The sequence below is a fragment of the Sesamum indicum genome, linkage group LG9 (genome assembly GCF_026168435.1).
Source record: "Sesamum indicum cultivar Baizhima isolate 11 linkage group LG9, ASM2616843v1, whole genome shotgun sequence".
Classification (NCBI taxonomy): domain Eukaryota; kingdom Viridiplantae; phylum Streptophyta; class Magnoliopsida; order Lamiales; family Pedaliaceae; genus Sesamum; species Sesamum indicum.
Genome location: NC_142665.1, coordinates 20,884,927 through 20,907,103, shown reverse-complemented (window position 1 = coordinate 20,907,103; position 22,177 = coordinate 20,884,927). Strand labels below are relative to the sequence as shown.

The 22,177-nt window shown below is 35.2% G+C and overlaps 4 protein-coding genes across 7 annotated transcripts; 1 reads left to right on the top strand and 3 right to left on the bottom strand.

Annotated features, from left to right (window-relative positions):
- Window positions 1-1,320: 1,320 nt before the first annotated feature.
- LOC105177901 (heavy metal-associated isoprenylated plant protein 21) lies at window positions 1,321-3,059 on the bottom strand. Of its 2 annotated transcripts, none has more exons than XM_020699062.2 (4): window positions 2,919-3,059; window positions 2,207-2,427; window positions 2,049-2,124; window positions 1,321-1,865 (listed from the first exon to the last, which is right to left on the bottom strand). In XM_020699062.2, the coding sequence occupies exons 2-4, from the start codon at window positions 2,357-2,359 to the stop codon at window positions 1,573-1,575; spliced, it is 522 nt and encodes a 173-aa protein (XP_020554721.1). In that variant the 5' UTR covers window positions 2,360-2,427; window positions 2,919-3,059; the 3' UTR covers window positions 1,321-1,572. The 2 variants fall into 2 exon arrangements, with proteins under 2 accessions (XP_020554721.1, XP_011099491.2); XM_011101189.3 differs by having other exon boundaries at window positions 2,240-2,427.
- On the bottom strand, window positions 2,828-9,065 carry PDE194 (formyltransferase). 3 transcript variants are annotated; one of them, XM_011101186.3, is made up of 12 exons: window positions 8,797-9,055; window positions 8,623-8,685; window positions 7,886-8,020; window positions 7,042-7,144; window positions 6,167-6,257; window positions 5,969-6,089; window positions 5,588-5,621; window positions 4,833-4,933; window positions 4,266-4,325; window positions 4,004-4,207; window positions 3,333-3,452; window positions 2,828-3,126 (listed from the first exon to the last, which is right to left on the bottom strand). In XM_011101186.3, exons 1-11 carry the CDS (start codon window positions 8,932-8,934, stop codon window positions 3,363-3,365), a joined length of 1,140 nt encoding a protein of 379 aa, XP_011099488.1. In that variant the 5' UTR covers window positions 8,935-9,055; the 3' UTR covers window positions 2,828-3,126; window positions 3,333-3,362. The 3 variants fall into 3 exon arrangements, 2 of the variants coding, with proteins under 2 accessions (XP_011099488.1, XP_011099489.1); XM_011101187.3 differs by having other exon boundaries at window positions 5,969-6,073; window positions 6,167-6,237; window positions 8,797-9,050; XR_002288345.2 differs by lacking the exon at window positions 2,828-3,126 and having other exon boundaries at window positions 4,004-4,191; window positions 8,797-9,065.
- A 502-nt stretch (window positions 9,066-9,567) lies between these two features.
- LOC105177902 (putative E3 ubiquitin-protein ligase SINA-like 6) lies at window positions 9,568-12,950 on the bottom strand. Its single transcript, XM_011101190.3, has 2 exons — window positions 12,319-12,950; window positions 9,568-10,376 (listed from the first exon to the last, which is right to left on the bottom strand). Exons 1-2 carry the CDS (start codon window positions 12,865-12,867, stop codon window positions 9,717-9,719), a joined length of 1,209 nt encoding a protein of 402 aa, XP_011099492.1. The 5' UTR covers window positions 12,868-12,950; the 3' UTR covers window positions 9,568-9,716.
- Window positions 12,951-13,971: 1,021 nt separating this feature from the next.
- On the top strand, window positions 13,972-17,205 carry CLPP3 (CLP protease proteolytic subunit 3). The gene is made up of 5 exons (XM_011101191.3): window positions 13,972-14,390; window positions 14,829-14,943; window positions 15,864-16,039; window positions 16,640-16,735; window positions 16,832-17,205. The coding sequence occupies exons 1-5, from the start codon at window positions 14,076-14,078 to the stop codon at window positions 17,120-17,122; spliced, it is 993 nt and encodes a 330-aa protein (XP_011099493.1). The 5' UTR covers window positions 13,972-14,075; the 3' UTR covers window positions 17,123-17,205.
- Window positions 17,206-22,177: the final 4,972 nt, after the last annotated feature.

Here is a 22,177-nt window from a genome sequence, read left to right as displayed (position 1 = left end):
GAGTTGGGATCAAAGCCAGAATTTGAGGAAAAAATCACCAAACCCATCAAACAGCTACTCTTGTTGTTATCATAAACAGTTCAACTTGTTCTAATTAGCACAAAAATAAATCACTTTGAATTGGTTGGAATTGATGTCTTGATCCTAGCAAAGGGTCCAATTGTTGTTATAGCATGATGAAAAATTGGCACGTAAAGTGTCATGTTTACACAATTATTGTAAACTATTCTTTAATAGTTTTTCAGTAATTACTGTTATGATGAGTCATTTTTCGATCAAATTAATCGATAATTTAAAATTTTGAATTACATGTTAAATCTTGATATCTGCAAACACATAGAGGACACTTGAAATGTATTCTTGCGCACGGGCGATTAATAATCATATTGTGTATCACACAACATATTTCGTCTCCATTCTTCGTGCGTAAATGTTTCATTGTGATGTTTATCGAACTAGTCAACTTGGTAAATAGTTTCATTTGATTTGTTAGTTATTGTGTACTATATACATATATATATGTCCTAATTTGGACTATATATATATAATCTCGCCTACGTTCTCTTCTAATTATCGTTTTTATAAAGTAATACTAGTTGTTAACGCATGCCTTTTCTACATACATATAATAAATAATCTTTTACGTTTTAAAATATCTTATAAATAAGAGTAAAATATTCAATCAATGCATTACATTAAAAAAAGGAAATAAAAGAAAAAAAATAATTCATTAGTTAATGCATAATTTAAAAAGTTAAATAAGTTAGTTATCTTATTAGTTGAAGGGCACCTTTTATTTGCAAAAAATTAGAGCGGCAGTGTCATTAACCGACACGTGTGAATATAGAGGCCCTTTGTTTTTTTTTATATTAGTATAGATATAAGTAGGAGAATCATATAAAAAATGACCCAAAAACTATTATTATTGTTGTTGTTGTCGTTATTATTGCGAAAATTTTGAAAGGGATGGAAAGGATTCATACTTATATAAACCACTTGAAATAAATATATGAGAAGCACTTATCTTTTTGTAAATTAATGTGTATTACATTATATATAGATCCCATCTGTATGGGCCAAGAAGATTGAAGAATCACATTCTATTACCACAACCTTGAAATCAGTCATCATGTCCATCTTCTCTCATCAGAAAAAGACAGCTGACAGCCCTTCAAGAATTCTTGAAAGGCTACTAATATGATTGAGCACAAAAACAAAGTTTGTCCAAGTAAAAGTCGCTTGTCTTATAAGCACTTTTACCTGAATTTCTTGCACAACTTTTCCTCGTTCCATCAATCACTAAATCAAAAACAGTGAAAATTAGAAAGAAGCGCATTTTCCATAATAAATGGAAATTAGTTTGCAACAAGTATAGCCGGAGAAACAAGTTGAGAAAAACAGACACAACAACAAGCAGTTGTCCTGACTTTTATATGTCTTCATATGCCTCAAATACATGCATGCACTGATTGTCTCAATACCTTACTGTAATGAAAAACACAACTCTCTGATGAAAAGCTTTCCTTGCTGTCAACAATAATAACCTGGGCAGCAATTTCCGAGTTCACTTTTTCACATAATAGAACAAGCGTTGGGGTTGTCGTCACTGAACAGATACGTGATTCTTTCATCGGTTGCATTAGGCATGGGAACGGCCTGAGTGGCGTTTCTTACAAAACCAGCCGGAGCCCTCTTGTCATAGACTTGAGCTACATACGGATACTGTACTAGATTGTACGGGATGTAAGGCCAAAACTCAGCTCTTTTCCCAGTGTTCTTCACTCTCTTTAGGACCTTATTTGGATCCACAAAGCCACTCACCGTTACACGGTGTTGCTTTCTGTTAACTTCCACCGTCCGCACTCCTACAAACAATCAAACCATTGAGAGGAAACATAAAAGTTTTCAGCTGTCTGAATTTTCTATTTTAATTTACTTGCAACGTTCCATAGATTACACCTAACATAAAAAAATATGCACGTCGACATGTATAAAATATTTTCTTAAACATAAGAAATTAATCAATACATGGCTTTCATGGAGAGAACCTTTCATGTTTTTAACAGCATTCTTGACCCTTCTCTCACATCCATCACAGTCCATTTTCACTCTGATCTCAACTGTCTGCACAAGAACTCAAAACTCATACACATACACATCTTGGAAAATTAAAAAAATATCAACACATAAGCAAAATCAAACTCACACAGTGAGAGGTGTTGGTGTGTATAATGAGTACCTGCATTGGTTTCCTTCTGCCCCTTGTGCTGGTGACAGTGCAAAAGTTTGAGAGATAGTCAAGCGCGCCCATTTTTTTGCTTCTGATCTTAGGCAGAAAGCGAAGAAGGGCTCTTGACATTTATACAATGAGAGCGTGGTGGGACTTAATTGGAAAAAGCCTCATAATTATGGGTGGGAACGTCCAAGCTGTGTGTATAAAGAATTCATAGTTTTATTGAGATATTTAATTTAAAGAATGGATTTTTAGGCCCAGAAAGTATGATTATGTGGCTTGAAATGATTATGGGTAGGTAACAATAACAGTGCTTTTGCAATTCTTGATTTATTTAAGCTGATAAGTTAATCGTGAGAGCGTTGGAAAAGTGCTTTAGTGTTTGCTTTCATTTTCGTTCAGTGGGTGTGGTGCTGCTTTTCGATTATTTATTGGATTATACTACAATTATTGCTTCTCTCCCTGGATTCTGCTACATTACTCTATCCCTACTTATGATTTTCTGGGTTCTTTTCAAACTTATGTTGGACTGTTTCCGCTGAGACATGCATGAAATCCTGGCTTTAGTGTGTTGTTTTTTGCAAGAACAGCTAATACTTCAATTTCGTTCGCTCATTTTCTGGAACTATTAATATAATACCGACTTTCTGTTTCATAAATTCCTCAATCAAGAAAAGGTACATACGTATTTGCACGTTTACGCTCTCGTCAAGTATCCTTCCCCCAAGTTTTTGAGTCAATATTCAGACTACTTTCATCCCACTGTGTGATCTGTGCAGCAAGCGTCCCTTGATTGATCAACAGCCGTAGATGGTCCAAAAGCCACATTTAACGGATGATATCCACTAGCCGTTCTTTTCGCATTCTGGCTACGGCATACTTCAGATTTGTCTCTGCATACACAATTCAAAATATAACTGTACTGAGAACCATTTTCATTTTCATCTAAGCAATACACGAACAAATAAACAACTCGGATAATTTGGTTGTGGTGCAAAATCCTGTTCTTGTCCATAATTGTTAAGATTTTCCTTTTGTTTAAGTGAATCAGCTATATATATATTTACTACGTCATGAATATGAATCATAATAAATTTACCTATTTCAGTATGACTGAGGTTGAAATTCATCACAACTTCCTTAGTTTTTGGCCTCTTAAACCATTCCAAAATGCAGTTGCATTTACAACCTTTTTGCCTGGAAGTTGGACCTCCAGTACCTGCAGGTGGACGCATAACATGAACATAAAAAAGTTTGTAGTGTAACAAACAAATGATTGTTAACTTACTGTGTTAGGTCATGAAAAGAAAATACTCTTGCCAAATACAGTAGCAGGAAATGGAATTATCCATCTTCAGTTTGTGAGTGATCAGGACATTAAAGTGTTCTTCATATTCAACACTCAGGTCAAATATGAAGGATGTCCAGTTCAAGAAGAATACTAGCTGATTCAGTATATATATTCAATGTATTCTTCTCACAGCATGTATACCCCCACCCGAAACAGAAGTCTAAAAATACTGTACAAAGTACCAAATAACGTATATGTTGATTGAGTTTACTCTTTTTCCTTCTCTTACAAGATTTATATTCATAATCTTAAATTCATAAGCATAATAAAAAACCCAGAAAACCAGAACCAATTATACAAGCACAAGATATGCTTGCATGCAACTACTAACACCTTTACACAAACACAAAACATACTTTTACACCTACAATTTTCAAACACTTGTACTACTCTAAATCACAATCAAAATAAAAGCTCACCTCCAGTGCTGTACCCCCACCACAAGGGACTATCAGTGAGCCTTTTGCAAAGAATATATCATCCATTTGGCCACTCCGAATTTCATTATTGCCATAAACCCTTGTAGTGATGATTTTAAGCTCTATAATATTATGCTGACCACTTTTTGGGTCAAGTACTGAAACTTTTGCTCGGGTCCCTGGCCAACCTGCAAATGCACGAACCTGAAAGGTTGCATGTAATATCTCCATATCTCGAATCAAATTGAATGTCAAGTAATACCTTGTTGTGAAGGATTCTAGCATCTTGATCAAAGGAAAGCCAAGACTCTTCTGGAGTAATCTGCATGAACAATCAAATTGTGCAAGATCAGCAAGCTGCTTCTAGGAGGGCTGCATTGATGCGTAACATGTTATACTTCATGCTGAGTAATTAAATTGACCCAACAGAAGCAGCAACTGGGAGAGATAAATATCCACAATGATCAATTGAAATACCTATGCACATTGGGTAGAGCTAAAAATATTCACCTGAAAGGCAATTGATGTCCTATAGGAGATATTATCTTGTCAATATAATGGAGTAGCTCTGGTAGAGCAGGTTAATCTTTGTGGAAGCAAGCATGAACCAACTATTTGTATGGCTGAAAATGAACAATGATGCCTTTGGAAATTGGAATGCGCTAATGAACCAACCATTTCTATAAATTCAAGAAATGCTTTGAGCAATTACTTGCTCAAACATTATAATTAACATAAAATGTCTAAAAACAAATGAGAGGACAAATTCCCAGCAGGGCACTACAAATATGATCAGCATTCATTCTGGACAAATAAAAACTTAGCTTACTTTTGGAGCCAATGTAGCTTTAGATTCATCTTGTGCAACTGCTTTAGCTTTAGCTGAACCATCGAATATTGATGGAAGCTCACGGATTAGAAGTTGGGATCCTACATTGATGAATGACAGAAATTCAAAGAACATTAGGGGACATTAATGTACATTTGACCTTATGAATATAAATTGGACAATAATTATTCGTTCATAAACATGAAGCACGGGGAATGAGAAGATAGAACAAGCGTCTCTGAAGATTCTGACTTTAATACAACCACAAGCACATGGAAACAATCCAGAAACAATATTTTCTGCCATCTAAGAGCAGCAACATTGATATTTTGATTCAAGATAGGGCACATATTTTCAATAATTCAAAGCACAATAATATGAAGGCCTTGACTATATTATATAAACTCACGTGTTTAAAAATCTTCATGAAATCTGCATGAGAGTTCAGCAAACATTTGAATGATTAAGGTCAGTCAATTCATCTTTCTGATTCTTATTATAGAACCTGATGATCCTATTGAGCACTAAATATCATTAACTTTCAAAATAAAGGGGAGAACTATGATAAGCGTCATTTTCGGAAAAATATTCTGGAAAGTTCGAGGAAAATATCACTTGATATCAGCCTGGGGTCCTATACTGTTTCTAGCCAAAGCTTATACATGTCTTCTTGGGTCTAGCAAGCTCTCGAGGGAATAATTTGTCCGTAGAAATGTGCAGAAGTAGTAAGTGATGGAGGAAAGACGAATACAGACCTCGAGCAAACAGCAATTCAAGTAACTCTGTTGCCTGCACAAAGATCACAGGGTTCTAGTCAGAGAAAATAATTCAAGGCAATGAATGCAGGTTAAAAGCAGGAAGATGATTCAGATATTCTGTGTATGCTAGTTGTTAGTCTGTATCTATATGCACTTGAGTATTGGAGGAATTTGCAACACTGGAATGAACTAAAAAAACTGATTCCTTTCTGTTTCTTTCATGTACAGTAGTTGACGGCCACAGACGAGAAAAGGAAAGTCAGGATTGTATTCAGACCCTACTCAACTCTAATGTTTCAAACTGCTAAGATGGAACATAGTTTCTTGCTCAAACTTATGTGGACTTTAGCTAACATTAGGAATGCACATCATACATACCTTTATATAATCATCAATTTCCACTTTTTCACAAGCAATAACAGGACCAGCATCTAGTTGGCGCACCGTATATGCCAATGAAACTCCTGTTTCTCTTACACCATCCTGTTGAAGTCCTTTTCTTCATTTTGTAGTCGAAGTGAATAAATAAATCCAGCAGGTAGATTAACAAATTCATCTGCTAAAGCGAATATGTACCTGCAGAGCCCTCTGAACAGGAGCTGCCCCACGATACAGAGGAAGCAGACTAGGGTGTATGTTGACTGTACCTGCAAGATTGCACTCAAATCTAAGACAGCTAGATGTCAGCTTCTGAGATAAAATATAATCATCATAATACAACATCAACCAAATCAGTAAGCCACAACATTGAACAAGATGCTAATCTATTGTATAGGTATAAATAAAGGAGGAAAAAAGGACTATATGCTTCCTGTAAATAGTTGGCATTAAAAGCAAAGGTTTCCTGAAACCTAGAAAACTCAACAGTAAGCTATGTTATACAGATCAGAAAGGTAGGGAAAAATCAACACCTTGAACTTAAGAATAACTGGATCCACCTAGTACCATATAATATAAAGCTGCTTCATATAGTTTCTAAAATTATATAATGTATTGGCTCTGGCATCACGTTATTGCTATGCTACTTCATACGCATTTACCTGTTCAATATTATATACCTAAAAAGAATAAAAAGCTTCAGAGATCTTAAGGTAAGGTCATGAGAGCCATCATCAGGAAGAAGCATCTTAGAGATTCTCTTATATATTTGATGCATGAAATCAAGCTTCAAAATTCTTGGCTCTACCTTCAATATTTGAAACACATGCAGATATATCTCTTTATCATAACACTCCAATAACGATCATAAATATGAAAAACTAACATCATACAGATCAATTACATCACAGACAACAATCATTGATGTATCAAAACTTCTCCGTTGCTATGAAGTTGTGCAGTTATTCAGTTCAAAAGGTTATATAATTCAGCATTCCAATATACATAATAGGAGAATTATGAACTTTCAGGTTGTAAGACTTAAATGACTAGCAAAGAATCTTCAGACTAACCCATGGACGGAAGCTTAAGAAATTTTGTTGGTAAGATATTGCCATATGCAGCAGTGATGCATAGTTCAGGTTCCAGAACCTTAAAACTGGAAAGAAATGATTCCTGCATGGTGGCGCCATGAATATATGAATCCTTTCATTGAGACCAGACAAAGATTAAAGGTTCTTTGTATAGAATATGGAAAATTTTAAATAATAGGGAACAGGAATATGGAAAAATTTTCTTTGTCACTATCTGCAATTATGCAATGACCATTTACTCAGTGTTTCATAAGAAAATGCTAGAGACAAAATATAAATGAAAATATTACAAATTTATGCTTCTGCTACCTTTTTCTGGACAGTAATCTTCTTCCCAAGAATACTAATCGCTTGGAGTGATGATGTGACTCCACTATGTCCCAACTAATAATACTTTAGTGGGAAAGGAATAAAGGCTGCCGATATTTTCATTTACTCAATTGTCATCTAAAACTCCATACCCATTTGAATTGGGAAGACGAAAATATGTAAAGTAAGATACTTCTATTCCTATTCTTTCTTAATTATTGTAGCATATCATGGTTACAGAAATGTAATATTTCAGATGATCTAACATCTAAGTATAAGAAAGAGAGTTAAGTAGTACTAATCACGCACTTCCAATTATTGTTTCAAGATGTGGACCACCTAGTTGATAATTGTCAGTCCACTTTATAGGTCTCCCTGGCCACTGTCAGAGATACCAAATCCTAATTTGTGTAAATAAAAGGACAAACATGCTAATCGAGAACTCAACAACACTTTAAATTTTGGAGTAAAGAAAAACTATACAGGGATCTGATCCCTCGATAACATAATTTACCTCACCAGCTTTTGCTGGTGTAAAAATCAATTCAGATGGAAATCCTCTCTCCACAGCATGTTGCGCAACTGGAGAAGGCATCAACTTTCTACCCCTATCTCTTCCAGAGGGTGGCTGGGTGACAATTGCTGCAATCTGGATCATTTCATAATGCAGTCAATATGTATTTTCATCAAATACATTCATAATCTGCTAAGAGTCATGATATCAGTGTCCTTATTGATTGCATTAGTCTCTTTATTTCAACTATAATGCTACCTCTGTCCACCAATGATCGTCCACCTTGTGTTTTGTGTTTTACCACACAACTCGAGAAATAGTGAAACTTTATTTGGTTTGTTTAAAGTACTAATACACATTAAAATTTGAAATACTCAGATGATACATGGTTAATATAAAAAGTTCTTCCAAAAGTTAGATAGTTTAACTTTGTTCAGTAGGAATGAGCAAGAAAACCACTTCTACATCGCCATTAAGCAGCAGAATTTAGATGTATAAGCTGATTATAACCACAATCAGTTGACATTAAACTATAAATAACAAGACCACATGTTTATAACATACCAATCCATGTGAAATCTACATAAACTACATAACTTTCCGCAAACCATTACCCTCTTTCAACTAAATTATATGGTTATGCCCATCAAATACGTATGGAAATGAACAAAATAACCTTTACCGAGAAAAGGAAAAGAAATAAAAAAAATAAAAAGAAAGGGTTAACTTCTAAGCACCTCGAATAAAGAATCTGGGGCAGAAGAGGCATTGAAAAGGGAATCAAGAACAAAAGCTGAGACCTGCAATTCAGTCATAGTTTGAACGAGTTAGTGGATACGAGCATTAGTCGTGCATTGTGTTACTTTCCAGGGGGCAGAGAGAGAGAGAGAGAGAGAGAGAGAGAGATGTACCTGAGGTGAACCCAAGAAAACGAGACGCTTCTTGGTAGAAGGGAGGGTGCGAGATGAAGCGGGAGCAGGGGAGGAGGAAGAAGAAGCGGCGGTGCAGAGGCAGCAGAAGCGGCGGAGCATCAGGGAAGACGATAGCATCCTGCCTGTACTAGTTCAAGAGTGCTGTGCAGCTAATGTTTTCTTCTACATCAATAATAAATGGATTAAATTACATCTTGCACCCAAAATAAGTTATTTCAGCATTTTCCCACCCCACAAAGAAAAAAGTTACACACTTCACACCCTCAAACCCTAGATGTTGACAGATTGCACCCCTTTCTGCCCTTAGCCGCGTATGATTTGGAAGCTGACTCATCACATCCGTGCCACATGGAGGGTGATTTGGCAGCATCTTATCCCATGATAGTGACACAGCTGCTGGCTCGTCATCACCCATAAAAATGCAACAGAGAATTTTTACCTATGTTTTTTTTTCTTTTTTTTTTTGTACAACGAGGGTGTAGGTTCGAAGACAACCTGGATTTGATCCAAGTCCCTTCCTTTAAAAATGAGAGGGACGCCAACTCAACTATAATGTCAAATATGTAAATTCTGCGACCAAGAAAGGACTTCGTACATAATGGAGTCATTGGGACGTCTTCCACGAAGCGTCAAATAACATGCAAAGCTAACAAAACATGAAATCATAAGCCAAAGAATCGGGCACACCTCGAATAACACATGAACAGAACAACACGAAAACCACCAAGGTCCAAAGTGGAAGCAATCCAGTGAGGAAGATCAACCAAAGTCACAAATTGAGTATCACAAAAGTTCATCGAACTAGAGTACAATAATGTTACAATGAAATTACATATGAAACCGGTCCTGATAGATATGTATAATTACTATGGGGTCTAAAGAAGAGCAAACTGGAAATGTCAAATGGCAAATGAGATGTCCCGCCATATGCTAAGTTTCAATGTGAGCTGTCCACTCATAAAATCTCTAGGAACAAAAAGATACATTTTTGCAGGAGGGTCTGCCATCCATTTTGGCACACAATCTGCCCAAGTTCTTAGTTTTATTGAGCTCTCTCCAACAGTTGCTGTAAGATCATACAAGAAAGCTCTCTCTGCAGAAGCTGGTGCAACACAAACAACATTGACAAAACTTCCACGAGACTCGATAGAACGATTAAGGATAAAAAGCATACTGTGGCTCCTTTCTTGTAGAATAACATGGTTCTGATTAGTGTCCAATAAGATGGAGGTGGCAGAGTTGAAACGGAATTGTTTGGAAGAATGTGAATGTTGGAGAGCAAAGTGTGCGTACAAGGATTTGCAGACGCCAACATAGTTGCACCCAGGATGAGGGCATGAACAAGGAGCATAATTGCATGTCTTCTCATGAGCAAGTTTTTTACTGTAACTTAATGTCTCCTTGCAACCATGCGGCATGTTCCGACATGTGATTTTGACCGATTCAAGAACCTTCTCAATAGCCCTGCAACGGTTGTAACCAATTGGCCAGCAGCAACTTGCACATTTGTTCCTCATTCTGGTACAGCATGATCCACATGCTATATGCCCATTCTCACACTGGATTAAAACACAGATGAATATATATCAGATCAATTTTCATTTTTTGCAGTGACCAACCACTTGATAATGTGATACTTCAGATAAAAATAAATAAGTTTTCAGGCAGGAATGACTGTATGAACATCCTCATGCTCACAGTGGATATAGCTCAAGTTGATGAACCAAGTTTTGCGCTGACGTCACAAGTAATCATTGAGAAACTAATTAATCACATATGGATCTTCCGACAGAGCGACTGTCTTCCTTAAAGAAAGCCTTCTAACTTAAACAAAGAGAAAAGACACAAACCTAAAGTTTAGAAAAGCACTAGTAAAATAAAAACACAAGGAATCAGAACTTGCTCTTGGAATATAACATTATATGGAGAAATTTCAGATGTACAAATTGTTAAGACCATGCCCATAATCTTAAAAATCATCATATGGAAACACCAATCCTTCCAATTAATAAAGAAGCCAAGTAGAGTGTGACAAAGATGGCTACCTCATCACCAACTTGTATCAGCTAATATATAAAACCAATGGAAGTTGTGGAACCTCAATCTAGATACTAGGCTACTAGCAGAAGTGACCAAACAATGAGGACAATCACCTGAGGTTCCAAAACTCTATAAAGCTTTGATTGATGAAGTAAATGTTACAAAATACTGATCAGAGCCACAATACGGACACATGGAGATACCAAAACCATAAAAGTGTTAAGAATAAACAGTAGGACATCAATTTCCCAATTCCTACTAACACATCCAGGTACTTCATTCGATGGTGGTGATTAGTTCATAAACACCTAAATAATCAACAGGCTATAACAATTATTAACAATCAATCCTATTCCTAGCCAAAATGTGATCCTCAACAGGTAAGATGAACCGCCTCATTACTTTACAAGCAAAAATCAGAGGATACAGCTAGCGAGGTCCAAACATTTGTAGGTTATTTATCTTTTCAAGGACAAAATATCATGTGAAAGCCTAAAAATATACCAGATAAGTGAATGTGGAAGGAAAAAGAAGAAGTTATCATGATCGAATGAAATAAGAGCAGAACAACTTATTAGAACATGATCAGCAATCTCCCAGAATTAAGTAAATAGGCCTCAAAATCAACAGTCACCAAGAAGAATCAAAACTCTTAACTTGGAGAAGGATTCATACTTGACCCAGCTTCTCCATATCTTTAACCTTAGTGGTGATATCAAAGGAACAGCAAAGAAAAACAGCCCAAGTAATAACTTCTACTGAATTCACAAGTACATATGTAACTTTGTCATACAAAATGGTTACAATGATGGATTCAACCTAAGACTGGAAGCAGGTTCTGACATGCCAGATTGATCTGCAGGCCAAACACAAGTTCATTTATCATATTGGTTGATGATAAGGTGAAAGCCTAACAAAATTTCATTTATTAGGTTGGTTGATGTTAAGGTGAACTTGTTATAGCAACATCCATTTCAGTAATGACCTTTTGCCATTTCTTGGGACATCTGGTAATTGCTAGGTGATAGATTTTTGCACATCAACAGGGAGCTACTTCAACCAATACAGCTTATCAATATACCGCAGAGTGACTAGGTTTATCAAAATCATCCAAATACCAAACATAAGCAGACAGATGAAGCCAAATAGTCATCCTACAACTGAACCAAGTCCAGAATGACATGAGCTTCAAGTACTCAGTCGTTACTAAATTGAAGTTCGCTTCTGGGTTTCCAATTCCATGACCAAGTAAAAGAGAATTTCATATTATTCTTCAACATGAGCTCATCAAGTAATCAAGTTACTTAGAGAAGCTTATACAATAATTCTGCAAAAAACAGATGCTACCTTTTTGGTTTTGGAAAAATCAAAGCACTAGAGAGAACCCTCATAAATGCCTAATTGACAAAAACGAGAAATGATGACCATAAATAGGAAATTGGGTAATGTTAAATGAGGGACCTGATACACTGGGGAGCAAAGAGGTTCAAAGCAAATGGGGCAATCCAGCACGTCCGGGTCCGTCAGGGTCACAGAAATGGGCCCACTAGGCCCGCCCGAGTCAGTGCACGCACCATTTTCACCTGGGGTCGCGTCTATTCGTGCTTCAGTGGGTTGTACCTCGTCTCCGCTCCGTTGATTTTGCTGTTCATCTTCTCCTTCTTCTGATTCCTCTTCCGAAGAGGAACCAGACCACGAATTGTCCGATTCCCCAACACTTTCCCCTTCAGATTCTTCCTCTGCCGAAACCGACCCCTCCGGCGTGCGGTCTTGGTCCAATTCAGGCGGAGGAGCAGTCGATGTGGAGATGGTGGCGCGGTCGCCGGAATTAGAGGCGTTGGCGTCGGCGCTGGGCCTGTTTAGGGAAACAAAACTGGTACTGGAAATTCTGGGTTTCTTGGGCAAGGGTCTATTGTTGCTGGGTCTGTCTTCATTTCCGTCTTCATCTCCTCCGACGGAAAACCTCGCCATTTTTTCCTCCTCCGTTGCAGATAATCTCATCGTTTTCATCTTTCTTATTTTTATAGTGGGGGCTCTATTGCAACTCACTCCCTGTACTTTATTAAATCCATCTCAGGCGCCCCTGTAATTAGGGAAATAGCTTTAAGGCCCATTATTGCGCTGAGATAGCATTATTAATTAAGGTAAATTGCATTGACACCCATCGAAATTAACTCTAACTATCAACAATTCATGATTTTTTCAGAATTATTATTATGATGTTTTTTCTTGCAGTTGTGATTATAAATATATCGCTTATTTAATTGTGAAACCCTACACAAATATCACTTGGGTACATTACACTAACAACTCCTTAAAGGATGTACTTATAATTTTATAAATTATATGGGATATTTGTGTAATTAAACCTAAATTCAAAACATTGCGTTGAAATTAACCTATTAATTACTAGCATCGTTGGCGCACTAAATGTGTGTTTGTTTAAATTTCAAATATATTTATTAAATAATTTATATGAAGTAAGTATATTTTTAATGTATTTATTAATTTATGATAAGTAAAAAATTATAAAAACAATATAATTTAGAAAAGTAAATAGAAGAGACAGAATTTTAAGTAAAGAGTGATGTGGGGGGGAAAAAAGAGGAAAACAATAATTGATACAAAAGGAGAGAAAAATAAGAACAAAATACATACATAGATACTTTTTTTCAAATAATAAATTATTAGTAAAATTAACTAATAAATATAAATATTTGTAGAAGAAATAAATATGATTAGGGATATTTTTAGGTAATTCGTATTTTACCAAATGTGGTAGTTAATTTAGAATGCTGGCGCTTAATAAATAGTATAGATGTATATTATTAAATTAAATTGAAAAAAATAATTATGCATTTGAATTTAATATTTTTTATAATTAATGCAATAATGAAATTTCTAAAACAAACTTTTAACCTTACCAAGAATTAAAGAATTGTGAGTAGGACTTATTTATTTATTTGCTTGTATAATATTGAAAGGGGGGAAATAGCAACATTTTCTAAAACATGCAGTCATATGCAATTTTTTGCAAGTACAAGGAGTTCTATCTCTATTTCTGAATTCTCCGGGATCATTTTGCAAAATTAAAAAATCTAAAATCCACGTCGCGTGGAGAACCTTTTCAGCCGGAGCACCCCAATCTCGCTCCCTCAGACCAAGAATTCGAGCCGAGTAAGCAACCATCAAAGTATCAAACGCAGGCACGGAGCAATATGGAGAGGGGCTGTCTAACGTTCACCACATCGTCATCAACTCCTCCAAGACCCGCCGCCGTCTTCCCCTGCCACAGGGCCCCAATTTTCGGCCAATCCCACGATAAATTTCAGCAGTTTTTTCGAATGAGAACTGCCAACTGTGGTAGTATTAGTGGAAGCAAAGGCAGCTTGAGCGTGAAAGCTTTAAACCAGAGTCTATCGAGCAACTGGGATGTGTCGAATTATGCAGCTCCTTCGTGGCTGCCGAGGTTTGAAGAGCTTGACACCACCAACATGCTTCTTCGCCAGAGAATTATCTTCTTGGGTAGCCAGGTTTTCTTTATTTCTTTCTTTTCTCCTCATGAATTACAAGTTTTGAAATGGGGTATGTGTTATCTTAGTTATTTTTGGTTCTTTTTATTCGGGTGAGTCGGAAAAGTGTTTTGATGTACCCATTTTCCATATTGTTGCAAGGATATAATTATCATTCTCCACTTGCCATGACCTCATATCTTGGAAATTGTATATCTTATGGATGTCTGAAGCAGATTCTCTCAATTCATGGGGGTTGCAGAATGAATACATATATGCCTACATAAAAGCCTATGACATATCAAGATTGTTATTTTGTATCGAGATAATGTGATGGGATTTGATTTTCTTTTCGTTTTGTATGTTGTGCCGAAGTGATAATTTTTGTTTCCTCCTCAGAATAAGTAGTTTGAGGATGTTTAATTTGTTCTCCCTGGGAAATTTATGGATGATAAACAGATAGATGACATGACCGCAGACTTCATCATAAGTCAGCTATTATTACTTGATTCAGAAGACCACAAGAAAGACATCAGATTGTTCATTAATTCACCTGGTGGCTCTGTCACTGCAGGTGAGTATGACTTTCCATTATACTTCTAAAATCTTAAAGGTTTTGAACGTGAGGATTATTATGTGGCCTTTTTTGCTTATATGCATGAAACTCGACCCTGCAACTGCTTGAGATGATGAATAATATTTACAATCAAAGAGGCCAATTGCCAGTGTTTCTCCTTTAGGGAATTGTGTCCCGAAACCTTAAATGATAGAACATAGAAATCATAACATGAGGCAGTTGTTGATCTCCAAACCACCAAGAACGATTAGCTTCTTCCGATTCTTGGAGGTATTTGCTGTTAACAAATGATTAAATGTGAATGGGACTTGACTTTATCATTCTTGTCACTGTTGTGCTCTAGTCCTTGTACTTAATGTGTGGATAGTAGTGTCATATGCTAGATATATACATAACAGAGTTTAGTACCCACCCTCAATCCCTCCCCAAAACAACAACTAAAAAGAGCAATGACTAATTCCTAATTTAGCATGTGCTCCCATCCTGGACCTGAGATACAGCCGGTGAGCACAGTTTACTAGGTTAGTGCCATTGCCATTCCAACTATCTTCGCCCTTCCTCACTACAACTTTCTTTTTTGTTCAGTTTGTTCTTTCTGTCTGTGATCATGTGGTATGAACTTTGCATTACCATTTTGTTACGAGACTTCTTCCAGTAGATTAGGCCACAAAATATTTTTTAGTTGGCTATTCTCTGTTGTAGTCTGGAAAAGACAAACAACTTTTGCAAAGATTTAATTTTCTTGGACCTGTATGGTGCCTTCAGAAGTCCTTAATAATTAAGTTTCAAGTTATTTTAACTCAACACCTAATTTTGAAGGTACAAAGAGATCTATTGGCTTTATCGTTGCAAAATGTAAACACGTGGCTCTCAAATTGGCTTCTTATTTGTTGAAGTTCCTTCTATGTTCCATGTAGGAATGGGTATATACGATGCCATGAAATTGTGCAAGGCCGATGTATCTACTGTTTGTATGGGTCTTGCTGCATCCATGGGTGCTTTCCTCCTTGCCTCTGGTACTAAAGGGAAGAGGTTCTGCATGCCAAATGCAAAAGTGATGATCCATCAGCCACTTGGAACTGCTGGGGGCAAAGTATGTGTTTACTTCAAACCTACTTGGTGCTTTTGTTTTTTCTGTTTTCATGTCCATGTCCAGTTTTTGTAAATTGAGATGGAGAATTCTTTGCATGACTTTCTACTTTCTTTATATCTTCATCCATGATCCAGCTTAGCAATTTCATGGTTTTGTACCTGGATGCAAGTCATTCATGTACTCTGTTCATCCTCTTTATAGGCCCAAGCTAGCATGCAAATCAGTGGATTCCTGAAAATTCTCTTCTCAGGCTCGCTTCTATCAAATATTCCTATTTTGTACCTAAACACTATACACTTACTCATAATTGGTAAGGTCATAGGGATAAAAACAAGTTTTCAAACATTTGGATGCCACACTGCACCGCATAGCTGTCTATATTTCCACTAATTTCACTTCTAATCGATCCCCTCTAACAGAATGAAGCACTAAAAATTTAATACTGAGATGGACTAACCAGTTTTCTTAAATCTTTCATACCTGAAATGCATTCTTCATCGATGCAAACGCCAAGTCCATGAGGAGGAATTTGTACTGATTTATTGTGCTCATGCAGTCATTCTGTGCTCACCATATTTCATTGCTTGTTTTCTATTCTAGGCCACGGAGATGAGCATACGCATCAGAGAAATGGCATATCACAAAATTAAGCTGAACAAGATACTATCACGAGTCACTGGGAAGCCTGAACAGCAGGTCGGTTATCTCTTCCTTTTCCGCTTCCTTGAATCTCACTCATCCCATGTTTTTTCTGCTTCTGTGATTTGTCTGATTCTTCATATAATTTCACAGATTGAGCTGGATACCGACCGTGATAATTTTATGAACGCTTGGGAGGCAAAAGAATACGGGTTGGTTGATGCAGTGATCGATGATGGCAAGCCTGGACTAGTCGCACCCATCGCAGATACTGCACCCCCACCAAAAACCCGTGTCTGGGATCTTTGGAAAATCGAAGGCAGTAAAAAAGCCAAGAAAAACTTGCCCTCCGAAGAGAAACTATTACAAAATGGATACACAGTTGGCCAAGGTGAAGATGACAGAAGCACGGAACAGGTAGAGGAAGCACCAACATCTCAATGAGTAATGAATGTTGAGATATTTCTTGTATACACTGTCAAACATTGTAGCTAGAGATTGTTGTATTCAAGGACTCGTTCAACTTACTCCGGGCAATCTCTTAAAAGTAGAAATTATTCTATCTTGTTCGTTGATCATTTTTTGTTTCGATATTTCGGGACAATTGATGTTGAAGATGAATTTCTTGGGAGCAAAATCACTTTCAAAAATCAATTCTTACATTATGTTTGTTACAAAGGATTTCGGTGAGAGAGAACGTATAGGACATGGTGGGAGAACACATGGTTTTGGTTATTTAGTTGCCAGGACAATAAGAAAGAGAAGGAAACTCTTTTCTCTGCAATGCATTCATTACTTTCCTTCAGCCCATTTGGGCCATTCCTCTCGTTATTTTTTTTTTTTCTCAATAATTTTTTGAATCGAACAAATCATTGCACCAATTTTTTGTGTGGTAAAAAATACTTTTCAGCAGATAAAGTAATTTAAATTTTACATTAATTGATAAATTTGTTTTTCTTTTTTTCTTTCTTTTTTTTTGTTTTTTAGTGTAACGTACTGATTTATATATTTTATTTTTATTTATAATATATTTTAAAATATGAATAATTATTTATTATATGTACGTGGGAATAACTTGTCACAACACCTAATTTTTTAAAATTTATACCGCATATAAAGCACCAGCATATTAAATAACTAAGTTTCAGCGAACTGGCCATAATATTCACATCTGAACTCCGTTTTGTCCTCTCATATTTTCCAATATTTTCCTCCTCTCTCTCACCCTACTCATTATTTAAAGTGTTAGCATTTTTTCTCTTTTATTTATTATTTTTTAAATTATATTATCTTTTCAATAATCATAATCCAACAAAAACATTAAAACAATTGGAGAACACTTAAAAATTACATACGAAATTGAATAAATACTTTTTAAATTATATACTTTAAAAATTCAGACACACACGTTGAGTGCAACCCTAATTTAGTTTTTTTGGATGGTATGAGCCCTAATTTTGAAGAATTGGGTTTTCGCAAATCTGGTGGATGACAACAACATCTACTCCCATTCCTCCCAATTAATGGGCAAAGTTGAAGACTACACGATTCTACTTTCTTTTATTACAAGCGGACGGGACGTCTATATGCCTCTCCCTCACTCCACCCACACCACAATTTCACTCATCTTTTAACACAATCACCCGTTAGCACATTATGTTTTTGTGTGTATATAATAAATAATATTTTATATTTTTAAATATATTATATTAGAATAAAATATATAAATTAATACATTATATTATAAAATAAAGAAAGAAAAAAATTAATTTATTAGTTAATGTGAAATTTCAAAAGTTGAATAAATTAATTATTTTATCAGTTTAAAGGTATTTTTGATTTTACAAAAAATATTATGACGATGTCAAACCGTCGTTTGTGAATGTGGAAAGCCTTTCTTTTTTTTTTATAGTTTAGACAATACTATAATTTCTTGCGTAACTCAAATTTTATTAGCAACAATATTAGTTAATATATATATTAGTTGTCTTACGAGGTCCTGCGAGGATATAAAAAATAACGTGAAATGATGAAATAAAAGAAACTTATGAAAAAAATAAATTGTAATAAATGTAGAGAATTAAGGTGAAATCAGTAGTAGATTGAGAGAGAGAAAAAATTACAATTGTGAGATTATTAAAAGAATTAAAATTACTATTCTAATCAATTATTTTTAAAGAAAAAAATAAATTAAATGATAAATTTGTGCATTCAAAAAATTAGTACAACAAAGATTTTGATTTATAATAATAAGATGTAAATATATTAGATATATATTAAAAGAGCTCTTCCTTATATATAACTTTCTTTTTCTCTCCCCTCCTTTCTCGAACATATTCTGTGTGTAAATAAATTAAATTAACTAATTACTCGCATCACAGAAATTAAGAAAAAATTACATTTTTTTCATCCAGTATCTTTGGGGTCAATACACTTTTTGTTCTATTAATGATCGAACTTTTATTAATGATCTTATAAATTATAAAAAAAAGAAATCTCCTTTTTCGTCATTTCATCACATTTCATTAATATTTTGATGGAAACTCCTCCATTTATTAAATAACGGTCACATGATTAACATGTACCTTTTCCTTCAAATATCACAATAACTAAAAGGGAGAATTTTGTAATTTATGACATCATTAATGAAAATATATGGTACGGAAAATGCTATGTTCCACTAAATTAATTAATGTCGGTCCGTATTATACGAGTAAGGATGATGTATGAAAAGACAGAACACGGAATGTACCGGAATATAAGTTGTAATAATCCAATGGAAAATGAGGAACAAATAACTTGTGAGTAAAGGTGGGGAATTGCCAATTCCAGCCAGCCCACCTGCCCAAACTCCCACACCAAACTTGTATATATATATATATATGATATATGATATATGATGATTGCTTCAGGGGCTCAACCACATAATAATTTGTTTGGATTCACCATTTTCTAGTCTCCGTTTTTCAAACAAAAATTGACAATATCGCAATTTTATGTATTTAATATGTATTAATTTATGATGGAAAAATATAAAATGAAATAGAGGTTGAATTGATCATTAAAGTAAATATACAAAATTTTCAGTATTTCTATATCTACCACACTATGTATTCAGATAATCAAAACATCTTATAAACATGTCAACATATTATATATAATTGTTTGGAATGGCAACGGTCGGGTTTGGGACGATCGAATTTGATATCTATTTTCATTAAGTTTAGTTGCATTCCGGACTTGTCCCACCTCGGTGCTGAACCACCCCTCCTCGACCTTTAAATTCATCCAAATTTTTAACCTTGCGAGTAACCCGCAAAATCTAGTCAATTTTTTTTTGTATTAATTGATATATTTGTTTTTAAAAAGTTAATATTGATATTTATAAATATAAATATATGTGTTCAATATTTTAAATAAATAAGATATGTTTGTAAATATTATAGGGGATTTAGGTAAGACTGAAAACTAAATCAAACTATTCAATATTGGATTGAAATCGATTGATAATAGTTTGTTTGAATTCGATTTATTAAACTTAACAATTCAAATTTGAACCATTTTTTTTTTATAAGCTTTCAAGCTCGACTCAAGCTCGATTTAATTATTGTAAAAATAATAAAATATATTTAAAAATATTAATTTGCTCGAACTCCACTCATATTTGATCCAATCAAAATTCACTATTGATTAGAATAATAATTAAACTAAATTTAAACATAATTTTTTATATCAATTTAAATAAACTTAAATAATAATATATTTAATTCGACTCGAATAATTTAGGGTCCTAGTTATAAGACAATATCCTCAACCCACCTAAGACCTGAGTGAAGGTCCAAGACAGGGCCCCATTCCGTCTTGCCCCCTTTGGCATCTCCAACAATCATAGTTCTGGAAGGTTAATGAAGCTTATAAGTTGCAATTCTTGTGACCGACCCAAAACACAATTAAATAATATGATAAAAAAAAAAAAAATAAATGAGAGATTCACGCAGAAAAACCACTTCACATGAACAATATATGCATATTTAAGTGGGAAAAAAAGCCACGCAAAATCCAAAAATTCTAACTTATATTGAATTTGATTGGACTTGAAGCAGGTATATGATAAGTGCAATACATTTATCGTGTCATTGATGTACAGTTTAAGAAATATGACTAATCACGTGACAAGTGTATTATGTTTATTCCATGCATAATTGGTTTGGTTCAGTCAATCCTGATTTGAGTAAAATTTTGTTTCCAAATTTGAAAATATGATTGGATTTTTATATATTACGAGAAACAAATAATTGACGAGAATATATAAATTTGAAAAGTGTTGTAATTAATTAAGCAATATGGTTGAAATTAAGTTATGATGAATTAGATGTCACTTTAAATAGCTGTGGAAATTGCATACGTGAACACACATACATAGCCATTTGACTTGCTTGACGCAAATGAACTCGTGGTTGCTGCGCCTTAGGGTTTCATCATCCTCTCCTCCCTTTTTCCGCTTCATTAAATATGCAAAACTTACTTCAAAGCAACTTCACACTAATTGAAGCCTAGCATAGTTACATCCTACGTGTTGAAATTTTTGTTCTTTTCTAATTGTAAACGAATCACATATTGATCTATATAATATATTTATTATATAATTAATTTAAATTTAATCGATCTTACATGTCAGAATTCCCGAATCATCGCCTTCTTGAAACTAAAACCTTAATTCATCAATTTTAATCCAACACACAACCTCAAAAACATACATACGCCACACCCCATTAATTTCTACAACCTTCATCATGTCTCCCCACGTACGCATCCATCCTTCACATTCTTGCTGCATGTCCCCCTCTCTTTATATAAACCACAACCCTCTCACAATTTCTCCATAATTCTAACAATCACGCAGTTCTCTGATCATATCATTCCGACAACCATGGAAGCAACAGCTCTCTTACCAGCTACTCCTAGGTTACCCCTTAGGCGATTTTCTGCCAAACATCCCTCTTACAATATTACCAGAAGAAAAGGGCTTATTCTAGCACAGCAAGGCGATCATGACGAAAACATGATTGTACTGAAAATGAGGATCAAGAAACTGAAGGTGTCAGAGAGTAGCAGAAGCACTCAAGAGGGGACGGCGGTGGCGCCGTCTTCCGACTGGAAAGAGTGGGAGAAGAAAGTGTTCACGAGGTACCATGAGGGCGTCTGTGACTCCGTCGAACTATTGCAGTCGTTCTTGATGAATACGAGGCCGAGTGTGGCGCTGGGATTGCTGGCGCTGGTGGCGATGAGTGTTCCGGTGTCGTCTTCGGTTGTCGTCGTCAATGCACTGAAGGTAGCTAGAGGATTGCTAGCTGGTTGTCATGTGTGTATAGATATTGATTTTTAGGTTATTTTTCATAAAATTGTGTGCTCTATATACTTAATTCTTTTAGGCATCATATGTATATGTCATATTTTAATAATAGGAGTATAATATATAACATTTTAGTAATTAGTACG